The 17540-nt window shown below is 39.0% G+C and overlaps 1 protein-coding gene across 6 annotated transcripts in view; it reads right to left on the minus strand.

Annotated features, from left to right (window-relative positions):
- The window catches only part of LOC137126954 (plasma membrane calcium-transporting ATPase 1-like), a 90466-nt gene that overhangs the window by 17239 nt on the left and 55687 nt on the right, over positions 1–17540 (minus strand). For all 6 annotated transcript variants that reach the window (XM_067503172.1, XM_067503170.1, XM_067503168.1 and 3 more), the window contains 11 exons: positions 13641–13823; positions 11193–11407; positions 10773–11015; positions 9614–9855; positions 9249–9486; positions 7016–7195; positions 6013–6100; positions 5585–5691; positions 2822–3013; positions 717–930; positions 374–585 (listed from right to left, as the gene is read on the minus strand). In XM_067503172.1, coding sequence (XP_067359273.1) covers positions 374–585; positions 717–930; positions 2822–3013; positions 5585–5691; positions 6013–6100; positions 7016–7195; positions 9249–9486; positions 9614–9855; positions 10773–11015; positions 11193–11407; positions 13641–13823 — 2114 coding nt within the window. The remainder of the gene's footprint in view (positions 1–373; positions 586–716; positions 931–2821; positions 3014–5584; positions 5692–6012; positions 6101–7015; positions 7196–9248; positions 9487–9613; positions 9856–10772; positions 11016–11192; positions 11408–13640; positions 13824–17540) is intronic.

The raw sequence follows: 17540 nt of genomic DNA on the forward strand, positions 1-17540 counted from the left end.
TATTTTTTAGCCGTTTAGATTAACATCTCTCAGTCCAAATAAAAAGGCTAGGAGCCGAGTGTCACAGAACGTTCTGCAAAACTAACTGACACATTGATGCCGTTGGCATTTTTAGGACAAATGGAATATATTGAATATAGGGAACTTAAAATCCTCAGTGGAGAGATTTATGAAAGCACTGTCAAATACACAAAAAAGATGATCAAAAAAATGTGAGTGCACCACCAGGTTAAACTATGCTATATGCCACTCAGAATGTAAATGACCTAATTCCTCTGTCAGTCTATTTCAATTATTCAATGTAATTTTCTACATTTCTGGTTGAATCCCCAGTATCTGTAAAATAAGGGGACAGTAATATAGAAAGTGTTACCTGCAGGGCAAAGGTTCCAAGTACAACACTGCAGAAGATGGGGTTCCTGTAGATGCCCTCAAACACGTTCCTTTCTCCGTGGATTTTCCTAGCATTGATTTCATTAAAGAGCTGCATCATCACAAACACGTTAAACACTATGGTGTAGTGCTCCGATGGTGGTGAGTGCAGGGGAGCATTGCGGCCACTGTCAATGTCAAAAAACGTCTCACCTGAGAATGCAGAAAAAAACAAAACGTAAAATTTAAATCCTGGTAGTGAGCTTAAAGTCATTTTTTTCCAACTGGACAATGGTTCCAATAATTCAAAGTCTCAACATGCAGATTCTTGTTGTTCAACTTACCAGCAAAGAGCAGCGTGAAGATGATGACGAGCTGGTACACAGCATGGCCCAGGATGTTCTTCATCATGGTCCTGGAGATGAGAGGCTTGTCGCGGCCATAAGGTTTACGTAACAGCAGAGACTCCGTAGGTGGCTCGGTGGCTAGAGCGAGAGACGCCAGAGTGTCCATAATGAGGTTGACCCAGAGCATCTGGACAGCTTTCAAAGGAGAGTCCTGCAGAAAGAGGAGAAGAGGTTTAGATGTTAAATTTACATAAATTCCATTCAGGATGGTGATGTCTTGATGGAGGTTGCTGGGGCTGTTTGTAGCCTGAAAGACCTGCAGATAATAATCAAGACTAAAAATAGTAGGTACACCTTCTCTGCATGTTTTGAGGTAAAAAAAACTGGACCTACACCCCTGGGTCTATACTATGTACAGTATACAAAATAAAGACATAAATAAGTTTCTTTTTTTTAATGATCTGTGCCAACATTTCAGTGGCCTAACATTAAACAAATGCTGGATGATCACTGAGTATAAACACAGCACAGAGACCACAGACCTGCTGAGTGCCTGCTATATTTCAGGATATTATGATGATGATGATGATGCGTTACCATGGTTTCAGGCTGTATCTTAGCCTACTTTGTGCTCTCTCTCTCTCTGTAGATGAGTTAGTTATCTGTTCTGCCAGCTGTGAGCCTTTCAATTAATACACACCCCCAAGTTACTTTTTTCTTACTTGTGTCAGAAGTTCAGTTTCATGATTAGAGACATGTTACAACAACAACTTTAAAAGAAAAAAAAGGGTGAGGGGGACATGCTCGCTTCAACTTCTCACAGTGCAGAGACGGTCACATCCAAATCACAAATGTGTCTTTTTCTTTTCTGTGGATATTTGACCAAACAGACATACAAATTTCTTCAGTGTCAGAGCAGATGCATCAAGTACAACAGCATGGCTCAAAATTTTATTAAACTATCAAGAGATGCAGTGTTTGTAATCAACAATGAAAAAACAAAATCAATAGTATGCAGCTGAGGAAAATTGTATTACATACATATTTTGGTCTCAGTTTTCAGTCAAACATTTGTATCCTGAACAAAGTAGAATCAGTTGAGTGTTGGTTGGAAGAGGAAACATTTAAACCTGATTATATTAAAGTTAAAAATCTCTGGGGGGTTGGGAAATTATATTAAAGCTAAAAGTCTGTGGTGGAAGAAATTATATTAAAGCTAAAAGCAACTTATTTATTTCTAAGAGTCAGGAAGGAAAGAGATCTGTTTCCTAAAACAAAACTCGTCCTTTAGATTAAGACTTTGAATGTCAGACCAGAGTCTGTATCAAATTTTAATGCTAATCCATCCAGTCGTTGTTGAGGCATCTCCAACACTGCTGTGTGCAGAGCCCAGCTGTTAGGTTATAAAATACAGTCCAGAGCAGCCATTAATAAAATGAAATCGGAGTTTTCATTATCCATTTGAGTCTCGTGTTTAAAAAGCATTTAGTTTCTGCCAAAATCTAAACTAAAATGTAATTCCACTGAACACTAAAGCTAAATATTGCCATGATAAAATTATGCATGTGATGAGGATTCTTCCAGAATGCAGAATGTAAACACTAAACTTGAGAATCAATTTTTTTTTTAAATTGTAATTGAAACTATTTTCAGATATTGGCTCAGTTCAGTGAAATTAAGTGCAAACGTTCTTTATATTGGCAGGACTCTATCAGGCCTCTTTTGCTTAAGCCGTCACAGTCTTCCATCCAAATTGAGGTACGGTGGGATGTAACATCCAGCTGCCTGAAACACTTCAGTCAAAAGACAAAGCTATACCCCTCTGACTTCCAGTCACATGGTCAATATCAAATTAAAACTTAATAGAAAAAATACTATTTAATATAATCCAAGGATACTTTCATTTTAATATTGGCATTTGCAAACTTCACAAAAACACCAAAGATCCCAGCAAAGAGACCTATACAGAGACCACAAGATGTACCAATGTCCATGTTCTCCATAGTAGTCACATTGAAAAAAGGAGTGTGGTGGGTTTGGGCAGCTCTGATCAGGAGCAAGCACTGATTAACTTCCTGTTTAGGGTGTAGCCTACAGCCTACCTGTGTGATGCAGGCGCCGGTGAACGCCACAATCACAGCCACTACGTTGACAGTCAGCTGGAACTGCAGGAACTTTGAGATGCTGTCGTAGACGTTCCTCCCCCACATGACGGCCTTGACGATGCTAGTGAAGTTGTCATCAGTAAGGATGATGTCAGATGCCTCCTTTGCCACGTCTGTGCCAGCGATTCCCTGACAGGAAAAAAAGGGGAAGGATTTATAAGTTTAGATGTTAACTAGTCATAACCACTCAGCTGGGACCTACTCTAGCTCCGAACAGCTACTTCCTAAAGTGTAAAGCTTGTTGCATCAGGCTACAAAGAAGGGATGTATTTTGTCTGAAAGAGGACAATTGTGGAAAACAGGCTTCTAAATTTCTATACAGATGTAGTTTGAACCTGCTGCTTTTAGCTTATGATTCCCTACAGGGGTTGGTTTCCGAGTCAAGTCGGAGGGTCACGAGATGATAAGACAAAGAAGAAAATATAAAAACTTCTACAAAATTACAGCACATAAACAGTGACGGTCATGACTACACTTTACTTCACAAGTCAAATAATTTAAAAAATTGATGAGCACGAGAAAAGACATTTAGGTATGCAGAGGAAAATGGATTATTTTCTGTGCCGTTTAATCTGACTTTTTCCTGTCTCATACAGGAGAGAGCTGATCTTCTCAGGAATGTAACCCCAGCACTATTATTCACTTCTGTCTGCACAGCAGCATGACAGGTACAAGGGAGGGCAGAGGAAATAAACAGGCCAGCTGTTCAGCTTCAGATTAGATGAATTTTAAATGTACCGATGGAGAAGTTTTTATTTCCAACCCAATGTTATAGGACAGAAAAACTTGGCCAGGTGATTGGAGCTCGACATTCCTAGATGATAAAGCAGCTGAAATATGCATAGCTTTAAGTTTTTAAGTAATATTTTTAACCCAATCAACTGACACAGCGGTAGAAATAAAACAGGAGAGTCTCAGGTTAACAGTAACCATAAAGAAGCTGTGGCGTGTTTCTTCACAGAGTCAGAGTCTCCCAAAACAGATGGAGGTGGACTACTCTCTGTTTTCAGGTAATAATTAAACAGGGACACTGTATAAAAATATTCTGAATGGGACACACTGGAACAGGAAGGTCACTGCTCTAAGTCCCTAGATTGCTTCTGTTGTGTGTTCAGGAAGAATCACTACATTCAGGGGGCAGTTTGACAACACAGCAGCTGCTCAGCAGCCTGCAGGAGACACTGCTGTTCACACAACTTGTCCTCGGTAAGTAAAGGTCACAACAGCACACAGAGGAGTCAGTCGATGTTTCACAAAGCTCATCCCTGCCCCTGTATTTTGTTGATAATTGAACTGTACTGGATTTAATATCAATTGATCATTTATCAGTCGGATGTCAGCTTAGAGAAATGTCTCACTGCAGATTCTTTTAATGATCTAATTGACAAACAGTCATCTGCTATTGACTCATTCAACGCTGACAAACAGCCCTTCAGGTTCAATACTATTCTTTGTTTTAAGGTAAATTACATGCAGTGGCTGCCACTGTCACAACAGCATTTAACCTTTTTTAACCTTTATTAAAGGCTTAATCTCAGTCAGATACAGTACTTCTATCATGTGTTTTATTACTATGTTGGATAACAGGGACTTGATTTGGCATTTATATTTGTTTGTATAATGTATGGTCAGAGTTTTTGCACTGCAGTTCCCATCATCCTAGGGTGATGTAAACAGGCAGTGTAATGTTGGCATTGAGTCAGCCCGTTAGCTGTAGGCTATACATGAGCACTATTTTGTTGCTGAGGTTAGTTTGTCCTTTTGTGACTCACAAGGTCACATGTCAAACATCAAATCTGTTGTAAAACCTCATATGTCTGCTGATAGAAGTGACGCTACAGGACACAACTGAAATAAAATACTGTGGGGTATATTGTCATAAATAAAAACTTCCACTACTATAACTACTCAGAAGGACTAGGACCATACAGTGTCTGTGCAGGTTTTAACAACAAAGAATTATTTTGCTGATTTAATTTTTTCTTAACAGATTTTCCATATTTATTTTCCACATGGCAGGCTCTTAAAGCCCAATTTGCAAATAATTAACTTTTTCCAAAATTAAGACAGACATAATGCTCACTTCAACTAAAATAAGTTCAGTTAGTCTGCTAATTTAATGTGGATACATAATCCAAAAACCTAAAAATCCACCTGGCTTGCTATATTGTTAGTTGTGATGTAAGTGGCATTTAATAGGATAAAACATGCAGATTTACTCTTATGGTACGGTAGGTCTGGTGCATATCGTCTTGCATATAATAAAAGCACTGGCTAAAAATAGAAAAAAGTTTGGAGTTATAGCAAGAGGCCTCCTCCGTGTCACCAGCAGAGCAGCAACACGCTGCAACATAAAAGAATCATTCACCTCTTTGTCCTTTTGTATGTGCTGATCTTTGGAGAAGAAAAGGCAGCAACATGGCAGCAGAGTGGGATCCTCACCACAGTGTATGGATGATCTAAGACACCCAAGCTCACCATTTACTGACTTATTATTCCAATTCATGACAGTCTTAATGGAAGCAAACTCAAGAATTACTGTGAATACCATTCAGAAAAAATACCTTTTTCATGGCTGCATTAGAAATGTATTTAACTGACAGTTTTTCCCCTTATGGTAAGGATGTAGAGCAAACTGGTGCAGCACAAGAGTTAACCAGTAAAGAACTGTAAAAAATACAACAACTAAAGAGTGGGTACCATGGCAAAGCCAACGTCAGCTTTCTTGAGGGCGGGGCCGTCGTTGGTGCCATCTCCCGTCACTGCCACCACCTGTCGGGTTTCACCCACTGTACTGTCAATGATGCCTGATAGACAGAGGGGGGTAAAAAAAAATTGTGCAATTGAAACTAGGCACTAATATAATATATATAAAAAATAAAATAAAAAAAAACCTAAAATATTTTATAATTCTGTCCTACTGTCAAATGTTTACAAAAAGAAGCATGTCAGGACCATTTTCTGTAGTTTGATTAGTGTTTGACTAACAAGAGATTTAGTTTTAAAATAAACTTCTCACCTCGTGTACAACTGCAAGTAAACATTGAGGCAGCAGTAACATGGTAAAACAAATACAATATACACTAAGCACATTTCAGAATACTGAAATCCTGTTGGAATGAACCAACCTTTCACCAGTGTGTGTTTGTCTGTCGGTGAGGAACGAGCCAGAACGCGCAGTTTGGGCCAAACTTTATCCAGACGCTCTTGTTCCACCTAGAAAGTTGAATGGAATACTTTTAACACATTATGTATCAAATCTTTCCAGAGTTACTCAAGCTTTGCCTTTGTAATGAAAACCAAAAAAGGCTACGGGATAGCCACTAACTTTGTTTTCCAGCCTTATTTAGATATTTAAAACATTTTAGAATTTAATAATTCGTTTTCAGTCGAGGTTGGTTACTGTAGCAATAACTTCATCCCATACATGTACACATCTGGAGAATGTAAAGTTACCTGAAAAACCAAAGCAGGATTAAAACACATAATAAAGCAGATGGTATTAGTTTATTGCAGATCAGTAGGGACTGAAAGGTACATACTGACAAAGTCACTGAAAGGCAATTGCACACACAAATACAAAAATAATTTAGCATTTGTGTAATATTTGCAGTATAATGTTTTCTTCTTTTTAAAGGCATCCCAAAGCAAGGTTGTTGTATCATTTACGCGTTTGGAAAATTTGCATTGCTGATATCATTATTAAAAATTGTAGATAAAAAGGTAGAAATTATCAATTGAACAACCATTTATCAATTACCATAATGCATTTTTAAAAAGTATATCGCACACCAATAAGCAACAACATCAATAAGGGCTTTTGGTATATTTCCATCTAAGTGCAAAAGCATAAAATCACACAGGGTGTGGAGGATAGTTTGAACAGCAACCCTGTATCTCTTTAATCATTAGCGCCCACCGTTTATTAAGAAATGTACACTGTCCATCTGACCATTTTCAGTTGTTTGGATGATGAAACAGCCTTTTGGACTCTAAATAAGATAAACTTGTTGCTCCTTTGCTTGCAGATGTGGCAACTTGATGCACATTTATTTCAGAAGTCAAAGCTTTATAAGAAGCTATTCAGCTATTAACTGCTAAAATGTTTTAGTTCTCCTCCGTCTTGCTCACCTCTCCTTGGTCATTTCTGATCTGCTGGTTAAACTCTTTTCCCTCCATGCACAGGAAGTCCTCCCCAGGCAGCAGGATGCCACATTTGGTTGCGATGGCACGGGCGGTGTTGATGTTGTCTCCTGTAACCATACGCACAGTGATGCCTGCACGTTGGCACTTAGAAATAGCCTCAGGTACCTAGAAGAGTGTCAGAGAAAGCAAAGCAAAAGCGGTTACACAAGGATTTAGTTCTTTCATGGTGGAATTGGTTTACATACCTACAGACCACAGGCTGTCAAATCACAAACAAAGTGTCATGTTTCAGAGTATAAAGACTATGTATCATTTGTACCTAAAAGCTGATTTACTCTAAAGTGTCTTGTGTCCATCACAGGTCGTGTTGAGCTAAACACTGAACTGCTGAATGTCTCCTGCTGCTCTGCAGTTATTTCCATCCTGTCTGTGATCTTTGTGCTCTGACATTAAAGCAGCAGGAAGCAGCACTGATGCTTTCTGAGCTTCATTAAAGGCTTCATTTAGCACTTCAGAGCATCCAGATCTGATACACCTCACTTACTTTAGTCTTTGTTAGGGAAATACTTTTCATTTTATTCAACATCATCAAGGACCTTTGAATAGCACTATTTTAATGTTTTACATTTTCCTTATAGCATAACATAATCTTGAGCAGCCTGTAAGAGAAGAGGAGCTGCACACTTTACATGGCAGATTTTTACTCCATGTTCTCTGCTGATACCAGACTCAAGTTGATGTAATACTGGAGGTGAAAAAAACTGCAGCCGCAGTGCGCTCCAGGCCCTAACTGCAGCTCATCAAAGAAACAAAACTACTTTTTCATGAAAACAACTGAGTGCAACTGTTTTGTTCTCATTCACACAATTCCTGGTGTCAAGACACAAAGAAAGACAGAATATACAGAGGGAGGCACAGCTGGATCAGCTGTCAGTGTGCAGGTTTTGACAGCTCTGCAAAAGCCTTTTTTAGAAAATGTTCAGTTAAAGTGGAAATTATGCACAACACACTGTGATTTTCAACATCTAATGTGAGTGAATGGAAATGACACTGGCAGATTACTAAAAGAAGTACTTTTGATTAAAAAAAAACAAAAAATAAAAAACCCTCCTGTTCCTGAATATATAATGATGCTGAACAGATCAAAGTGAAAATTGCAGCTACTGAATAGAAACGTCTTTCTGATGAATGCTGCAGTTATTTTATTGTTCCTTTGTCAATTAGTTGACAAAGGAAACAATAAAATCACTTTTTTTTTAAATCTACAACCACTCCAACCACTTTATCACCCTCTTTCTATTGAGCCTGGTCTCATTTTATAGTGTTTATTGCAATAGAAGTACATTTTCTCTCTCCAGAGAAAATTTAGTTATACTCTCCCACTCCTCCTCGATTTACATCATATTACTGGAGGTAACACTACACCTGAGCTGTATTCATCCTTATATAAAACATCAGTGTAATAGTGATGCAGTATCACAGGGTAGTTGAATTTTTGCTAGTTTATATCATCTTCGTTCAGCTGGAGTTTAATAAAAACAGCTCGTACTGCCTTTATTGGTGGTTTCTGTTGCACTTAATATCATTGACTCCAACTAAAATGTAACTACATTTGGTTCTGTCCAGCACAGCGATTGCCGTGCTGCCCACCGTCAGCACAAGTGTTTGTGCTCTGTCCTCATGCAAACACAGCACTCACAACTAAAACAACTGTTGGCTCTGTCGATTAACACCTCAGGTCTGTCTTCAGAACCAGCAGAGGAACTAGCTTTAAATATACTCAAGATTTTCATTTTTCAAAAACTAATCTCAATTTAAATGTACTCCAAGTGATTCCACTTAGCCCGGATGAACTTTCATTGGATTTAAAGTTAAATCTCTACAAGTTCAGTGTCCAAACAGGAATTCGTTCCCATTCATTTCTCTACTTTTTCATGTTGCTCTGAGCGCTTCCCAAACTGACCTATACTTTGTACATTTCCTGAATGCTTCCAACTAACACAGAGTGAACCATAGGGAGGGTGGGAGGTTCACTAAAAATGAGTATATGTGGTCTTTTGGGGGAAAATGGACAACACTATCAACAGATCCCATTGTTTATTATCAGTTAATAATTTAATAGTGAGTGATGATTAATCATTAACACTCACACTTTCCAGACATGGCACAGCATCAAGTGTTAATTACAGGAAGTGTTCCGTGCAGCCACGTTCTGTACCTCAGGCCTGACGGGATCCTCGATGCCGACCACAACGATGCAGGTCAGCTCATTCAGGATGTCGTTCTCGTTGTCCCAGTCTGGCTCTCCAGCTGCAGCAGAGAAGTCTCTGTAGGCAACACAGATGGTCCTCAGTCCATCGCATGCCATTGGCTCAATGACCTTACGCACCATCTCATCACGGTCCTTTGGCTTGAAGACGCGGGGCTGACCCTGGGCATCCAAAATATAAGAGCATCTAGGAGACAAGGCACAGACAAGAGAGGAAAGGAGGTGGAAGGGAATTATAATGCAGACATTAATAGGCAAGTATGAAATGCCATCATTTGCTTTATTTATTTATCTACCATTTTATCTCCACTTACTTCCTCAAGATGATCTCTGATGCTCCTTTGCTGTACATGCGGAAGCCTCCATCAGCATTCTTCAGCACTGTGCTCATGGATTTGCGAGAGGAGTTGAAGGTGTAAACCTTATACAGTTTCTCCTCAGGGATCTCGTCTCTGATTGGCTGGTAGTCTCTCTTTAGGTCCAGCACTAAGCCCAGCAAAGCGCACTCTGTCTTGTTGCCCACATGGCGGGGCAGGCCACCTTCCCTCTCCGGAGGCTGAGAAGGGAAAAAGATTTGGATGTGACTTGAGAGCTCAAAATCTGCTTCATGTCATCACATGGGCTGAGTAAAGTGAGTACAGAGCTTCAGTGGAGTTTGATTAACACATTTCTCCTCATGTGTTATTAGTATGGATGTCTTTTTTCACAGATCTGCTGTGTTCTTGACATTTACTGCACCGACAGCAAAACTTGTTACGAGAAACAGTGTTATATCCATTAGTTACCCCTTATCCACAGGGCCTTTCTTAATTCATAGTAAAACCTATTTAAAAACAAGCAAAAATTGTAACCTGTGAAAATATTTTCCTAAGATTTAATGTTTGTTGTTGTTTTCCACAAGATGTTCAGAAGCTGTCTCACTGCAATATAAAGTAATTTCTAGTTTTTCTAGTTGTAAGCAAAAGTTAAGCTCAATTTGCTTTGTTACATTTACATTTAGTCATTCAGTAGACACTTTTATCCAAAGCGACTTACAAGTGAGGTAGAACGCAAGCAAAAATCTAAGTATAAGCTTTGTTATATATGATCTAAAAGCAAATTTCTCTGTCGCTTTCCTAAAAAACAAATAAAAGAAGGGAAACATTTTAGGATACTGTACAATTAAAAATGTATTTGTGACCCACATTAAACAATGATTTTTAAATTAAATTTAAATTATTAGATGAACCTGGGCCCCAAGGCTTGTAGTTTGAGAGCTGTGGGATCAAGGTTACATAAGGTTAAGCTTCCAAGATAATAAAACAAAAATTGACTGTCTCTCTACTACGTTTCTAAAGGCAGATTTCCTAATTTGGAGGCATTTTGTTCAGTTGTCTTTTCTTCCAAGAACTGTTCAAGACAGTTTTTAGCTTTATAATACAATTAGGTCCATGTTAGTGAGGCTATTATATATAGTTTTTCTGGGGGCCTCACCAAGATCTTGGTGGTGTACGCTGAGTTGATGGAGATACTGTTGACCATAACTTCCAGAGTATCTGGTTTAATGGCGTCCGGTTCCGGGACAGCCTTGTAGTGCGTGTCACCAATGTACGCCTGTACCACAGTCATCCGGTTCATGGTCAGTGTGCCAGTCTTGTCTGAGCAAATGGCCGTGGCATTGCCCATGGTCTCACAGGCATCCAAGTGACGCACCAGGTTGTTGTCCTTCATCATTTTCTAAAAAGACAGAAGATGATATTAGGAGATGAAGTTTGCCTTTTGCAAACTAATGGGCCTTAAAGTTAATATAACTTCTGATATGTATAAATGTCAAATCTTCAAATATAATGTCACTCAGAATAGAGTTAAAAATCCATTAATGTCATTATCCCATTGACTTCTCATCTTGCTTACTTTCACAGAGTAGGCCAGAGAGATGGTGACAGCGAGTGGCAGCCCTTCAGGAACAGCAACCACTAGCACGGTCACACCAATGATAAAGAACTTGACAAAGTACTGGATATAGATGGGGGTGCACTCGGCCAGCCAGGGTTGACCCTGGATCCCAAAGGTGTCAATCACAAAGTAGAGGATGAGGATGATCACGGTCACAGCTGACATGATCAGACCTGGTTGGAGTAAACAGATTGAGCAAAGTTTAAGTCCTACTCAGGCCTAGTCAGCTGAATACACTAAGAGAAGTGTGTACAACAGAGCCCACGCTTGATTTGGGTCAGAAAAACTTCCACTGTTTTCCACGTATTTTATTACAGCACAATATAAATATAAATATATAGCACGACATAAAATATAAATATGAAAATCGTAAAAATTTCATTTTGGCATCTGTGGCAAGGCCAAGATCCACATTATGTGATCACAATGTCCCTGCTGCAATTTTCATCAGGGATCTTTGTTACATGTCATTGCCTTTTTTCTCTCTTTTGTTCATCATCAAAAACAAGCCAAAAAACATAGAAACACTAAAGTCAGTTTTTACTTTAAAGAAAAACACTGCTAAAGAAAAAAGCACCTGTTAGGCAATATTGTTTCAACACTTAATAATTTTACACTGTACTACTTACTCTTACAACATCCTGTGTATAAATTCTGAAACAGGTGAAAAACAAAAGTCTATGCACATGTTTTTTTCTGCTTCACCTCTCCTGTCATTCACTTCAAGTATTTTGCCCAAATTTTATTTCACTCCAGTAATGAGGGGCAGTTTATTATTTTACCTGGTCGTGGCTGTTGCCCCCACCCCCCTCCTCCACTCAGTCCTGAAAGCCCCTCAGTGTATTAAGGTTGATTGAAATGACACAAAATACCTTCAATTCCGGGATGAATCATGTTCCCAATAAAAGTGAGTGCATTCTTACCCTGAGCCTCAACCACCTGATTACGCTGTGTGCTATTAAAGCAACAGACACAAATTTTTGAACATCCTCTTGTTCTCGGTCTTCCTCGGAAGAAAACAAACGGGTGTGAGTTTCATACGGGACCATGTCCAGTAAAGGGGATCCAGGAAATGTCAGTTTAGCTTAGCAGAGAGACCGGCTCAACACGCCACAACAAGGATGAAACCAGCAGAAGTGGTATAAATCATTTGTGTGTACAAGGACAAGAACATTCACGTAACAGAAATGCTAATTTCCCATGTGTGACCAGGAGCAAGATCAGGATCCGCACTCACTTTTAAATCTCAAATTAAGCAGGTTTTTGATTTTAAACTGGACACATTATTTGGTCAGTAAGTAATGGCCTTTAACTTTAATAACCGCTTAAATTCATGTTTATTTCTATTCTGCTGTAGACAAAAAAAAAAAAAAAAACTCATTCATTTTCTATTTAACTGTGCTTCTCTAACAATAGATAATCAAGCCTAATGAAAAGTAATGACATTTTAACTACTAAACTACAGGGCTATTACTTTGCACTGGCACTCAGTCATACACACAAAATGAGCCTCTCATACAAAAGATCAACATCACTACGACTCAAGAGATGAGGGGAATGTGATTCTAGTGCCATTCAAATCGGGCAGAGCCCAAGTGTAAATGCTCATGGCAGGTCAGTCCATAGCCCTGCCCCCAATGTTTGTTTCATTTTTACACCAGCTACAAACCTGGGTCTGTGAATGGCAATGTTAGTCTGCTTAATCCAAGAAATATGTCAGTGAACAGTATGTAGTGCATGTTAGCATTTACTTTAAGCAGCACTGTGACCTAGTCTCACAGAAAAACTGGAGAGGACAGTCCCAGCAGAATTTTAAACTGCACTCTTTAATGATGTTTTTTTTAACTTTTAATTATTAATTATGAAAGTGAGTCTTAAGGCCAAATCTTTTCACAGTTTTGATTCACAAATAATACATTTCATAGTTGCTTAATTTTATTTACTACACTTGAAGTAAAAGTTGCTAAACATTTAATATCAATTTAGTCAAATTGGTGGTCTATAAATACAAATGGCCATAATTCTTAGCATCTAATCAACTGTTTTCAATCAAACCTTTAAATTAAAGCTGAAAATTAGCATCAGCATTGTTTGATTGATTGACTGATTCCAGATCCACTGTGGTGACTTACAGATCCCTTATAATGACAAGTGTGTCACTAAATAAATTTACCTCTGTACCAAATTTTATTCAAAAAGATATGAATAAAATTTACCTGACATAAGCAAAATGCTAGCACTTTACCCTTGATTCTAGTCTTTGTGCTAATCTAAGCTAAACATCCTGCATTATTACAGTAATGCACAGAGATTAAACTAAAATTTGCCTACTTGTATTTAATTGTGATGACTGTCAGACACTCAAACATATCTATATTAACAAGTGTGTGTGTTCAAGCTCCTCACCGGCCTTCCCGATCTGTACAGCCAGCTTGGTCAGTTTGCCCTGCAGCACCGACTTCTCCTTCTTGGTCACATTGACCTTTTTCACCGGTTTGGCCTCCTCTTTTTCCTCCTTCTCCTCTGACTCAGCAACCTCCTCGCTCTTCAGAGGCTGGATCTCTAAGGCAATGCCGTCCTGGGTCTTAGCTGGAGGAGGATGGGGTAGGGGGGAAATGGTGGCATTGGAAGGGGGGGGGGAGGTAAAGGAGGCAGGTTTAAGGGGCAAATAAGTAAAGATAAATGTAGGACAGGGGCAAAGAGTAAAGAGGGATGAGAATGAGGCGGTTTGTGATGAGGAACAAGTGAAGGTGAAGGAGGATGACAGATGGGATAGAGAAAACAGATTGTAAAAACAAAGCAAAAAATGTGGAACACAGGATGAGTTGGTAGGTATATGAAATAAATTGATAAAAGTAAGGGAGCAGGGTGTAGGAGTGGTTTGGGGATGAAGGATAGAGAGGCAGAAAAAACGTTAGAGAAGCTTCAAACAACTGGACAAGTTTTCTCAGAGGTAACAAAAAACCTCTGACTCTCGTCATTTACATGCTGACCCCTTGGTTTAATGCAGAGAGTAGCATTTCATCATTCTATGATCACAGAACATTTATGAAAAGGTCCAGGTAGCTTTCAGAGTGTGTCACAGACAAGTTGTGAGCAGCAGTTCGCAATGAAGCGCAACAGACAGAACAGAGAACAGCAAATACGACAAAGGAGAGGATTTAACAAGGAGCTGTCAATCTCTCTCTCTCTCGCTCTCTCTTTCTCTCTCTCTCACACACACACCATTTGTTTCACGACAGATCTCAAGAGTTTGGAAGAAGGCTGAGTTCTGAAGGCTGACATGGCATCTGGTTTCACGTCCTGCTTGGCGACTCTGCTCTGCATTTGCATAAACAAACTGTGTATTTGCATTTTCACTTCATCAGCTGTGATCCTGTTTGAACTGTAGTACTGTACATGCAGCTTTTTGATTTGTTTGATCTCTGCTGAAGAGCTTACACTAAATTCAGCAGCACTCCCTCCACCCACTGTTGTTTCATATTTCCATACCACTGAAGTGTGAGCAGGTGATGAATGGAAACAGAGCAGGTCTCCTCTAATCTGACACACTGTGGTTTGATGTGTGGTTTGACCTCCTGAACAACTGAGCTGACGACACTGACTGACACTGCAATGATTTCTTTCAAAATCTTGCCACCTCCTAGTAAGTTATTGACAAATGGAAATGTTCTTATTGAAATATTGTGAAAATGTTGCACAAATGCTCGAACGTCCACCATCTGACTGGATTTACCTCCATTTCTCTTATTAAACTGCTGGAGTGTCACTGCTTGTAACAATATTATTCCAGGGACCAACAATACCAACACATCATGGACATAAAGCAGGTTTAGATTCCTGGCTGACAAGTAAAACTGGCTAAATAAACAAATTATTAGCTGCGCACAGCTGGAAAGATTAAGTTATCTTAAGTGTAACCATGCATTTTTAATGCTAATCTTTTACCAGCTGCTGTTCTGTTTTAAGTAAGATGTTTCTTCTTTTTAATAATAGACATTGTCTTGATTTTCCTGATTCAAAGTTTGTCACGCACATCTGGGCACCTTGTAATGTAATACAAGTATTTGCACTATTGCTTGAGTATTGAGATTATGTATTTCTACCATTTCTCTAGTAGGGCTGAGTTGGTAGAGTGGCCACCTATCGACCATAAGGTCAGGGGTTCGCGCCCCGCTCTTCCCGACCACATGTTGAAGTGTCCCTGGGCAAGACACTGAACCCCCAACAGCCCATCCCCAGCCACACAGTGCCGGTCCTAAGCCCGGTAGATATTGGGGATGGTTGCGGTGTAAAAATCGTGCCAAATCAACATGCAGACACTGTGGCGACCCTGAACTCACAGGATAAGACGAAAGGACAGAAAATAAATAAAATAATGTATTGGGGTTTTAAGGGGTGTTGGCCAAGGTGCTTATGGACACAAAGAATCCCAACAACATTCTTTGTGTACAACATTAATGTGGGGATGCTAGCACAAAATGTATCGTGTGAAACGTGTAGTGATGTTTTTTTCGACACTTTTTCAACAACTATATGGTTCATCTGGTTCATAATGAGAAGCTCCCCACACTGAATTTTGCTAAAAGTGAACCAATTTTAACACAGCACGACCTAGAAATGACCTTCAAACATTTTGAATGTTGGGATGAGTCAGTGTCAGACCAGGAGCTGCAGAGGTTTATGCACATGGTCCAAGCCACAAGAGAGAACTAATTGACACAACTTCACATGAACAGGACTGAGACCCACTGACCAACCACAAAACTGTATACAGGCGCAGCACTGAACCATGGGAGAACGCATAGCGGGCAGAGGGGAGGGTGTGTCTGACAATCAAAAGAAAAGCAAGTCAATGAACAGAAGACAAACTCAAAAGGATCACTAGAAAAAAAAAAAAAAAAAAGGAACACCAAAGTGATGCAGAACCACAACAGAGAGAGACAGGAGGAGGTAGAGGAGGCTGCAGAGCTGTGGTGGCTGCAGGAGACTTCAGCAAGACAGAAAAACAACAGAGCAGAGGAAGAGAGTCAAACAGTGATTACAAGACAACATGGAGTCCTGAGCAACACCCTGCAAGGAGGCAACAGTCAGAGAAATGAGAGGAGTCTAAGGCAAAAAGAAAAAGGAACTGAAGGTACACAAACAGAACATACGACAGCCCACAGCCCACTAATAATTCAAGGGTGCAACTCCCACATACACTGACAGTCTGGAAACAGCCAAAAGACATCACAGCACTGTTTGGATCAGTCTGTTTAAAATATAATAAATGTAGTGAACCGCCTGATGGGAAAATTGATTGTTTTTAATTGTCCTTTAAATAGTCAACCACGACGAGGCCTCAGCTCAAATTTAAATAACAGATCAGCGCTTTATATATAGTGACACATCTGCAGGAAGGGTTTAGTTTCATTGATGTTAAAGTAACATTTAGTGTATAAAAAAATAGTAGAAGCAAATAGAATTTGATAAACTGTTGGAATTAACTTTATTACTAGTTATTCCTGTTGTCTGCTCCACATGTTTACAGCTCCACTCCATCAGTAAAATCTGCAATAAAACAAATTCTCCCTTTAGTACTGAGATCATTATTTCCACTTGCTCCTATTTCACTTTTTTCCATAGCTGTTCTACTAGCATCAATCAAATTTCTTTCACAGATTTTAACTGGTCATTCAATAATTTTTTTATCAATTAATTGTAAATGTTTGGGCTTCCACCTACCTTTTTTGGGTAATTTTGGTTTATAGAGTGTCGTAGACTTTTTGGGCTTGCAAGTAAAAAGCTATTTTTACACTATAAATACATTACACTACACTCACATTACTTAGATTTGACTTAGTGCATTTACAAAAGATTTTGTATGTATTTACTATTAGATTTCATGTTAAGAAATAAAATGTAAAAATCTCTTGACTTTATGTTACCAAACACCTTATTTCAGGCATTTAACCAAAAACCTATTGGAAAGAAAACCCATATAATTCAGGATGTGGAAAGCAGAAGTGCAAAAATGTGATTTCTGTGTTTTAGGACCCATGCACTCTATTATAATGTGTACTGTGGAGCACACCGACTACTCTATGGCTTTCTTGTGTATTTTGTCACTAGAATTTCATATCAGCATTAATTAAGTCTTGTATGATGGAAAAACACCAAACATTACCTAGCTGCAAATGTACATTTGTGAGTCTTTGCTGCTTTTTTCTTCTAGTAAACAGAATAAATCTGGTTCATAGTAACATCTTGGGCTTTACCAAACAATAACTACTTCAATTAGTGTTATTGGTGGTCACAGTTATT

The sequence above is a fragment of the Channa argus genome, chromosome 5 (assembly GCF_033026475.1).
Source record: "Channa argus isolate prfri chromosome 5, Channa argus male v1.0, whole genome shotgun sequence".
NCBI classification, from domain to species: Eukaryota; Metazoa; Chordata; class Actinopteri; order Anabantiformes; family Channidae; genus Channa; species Channa argus.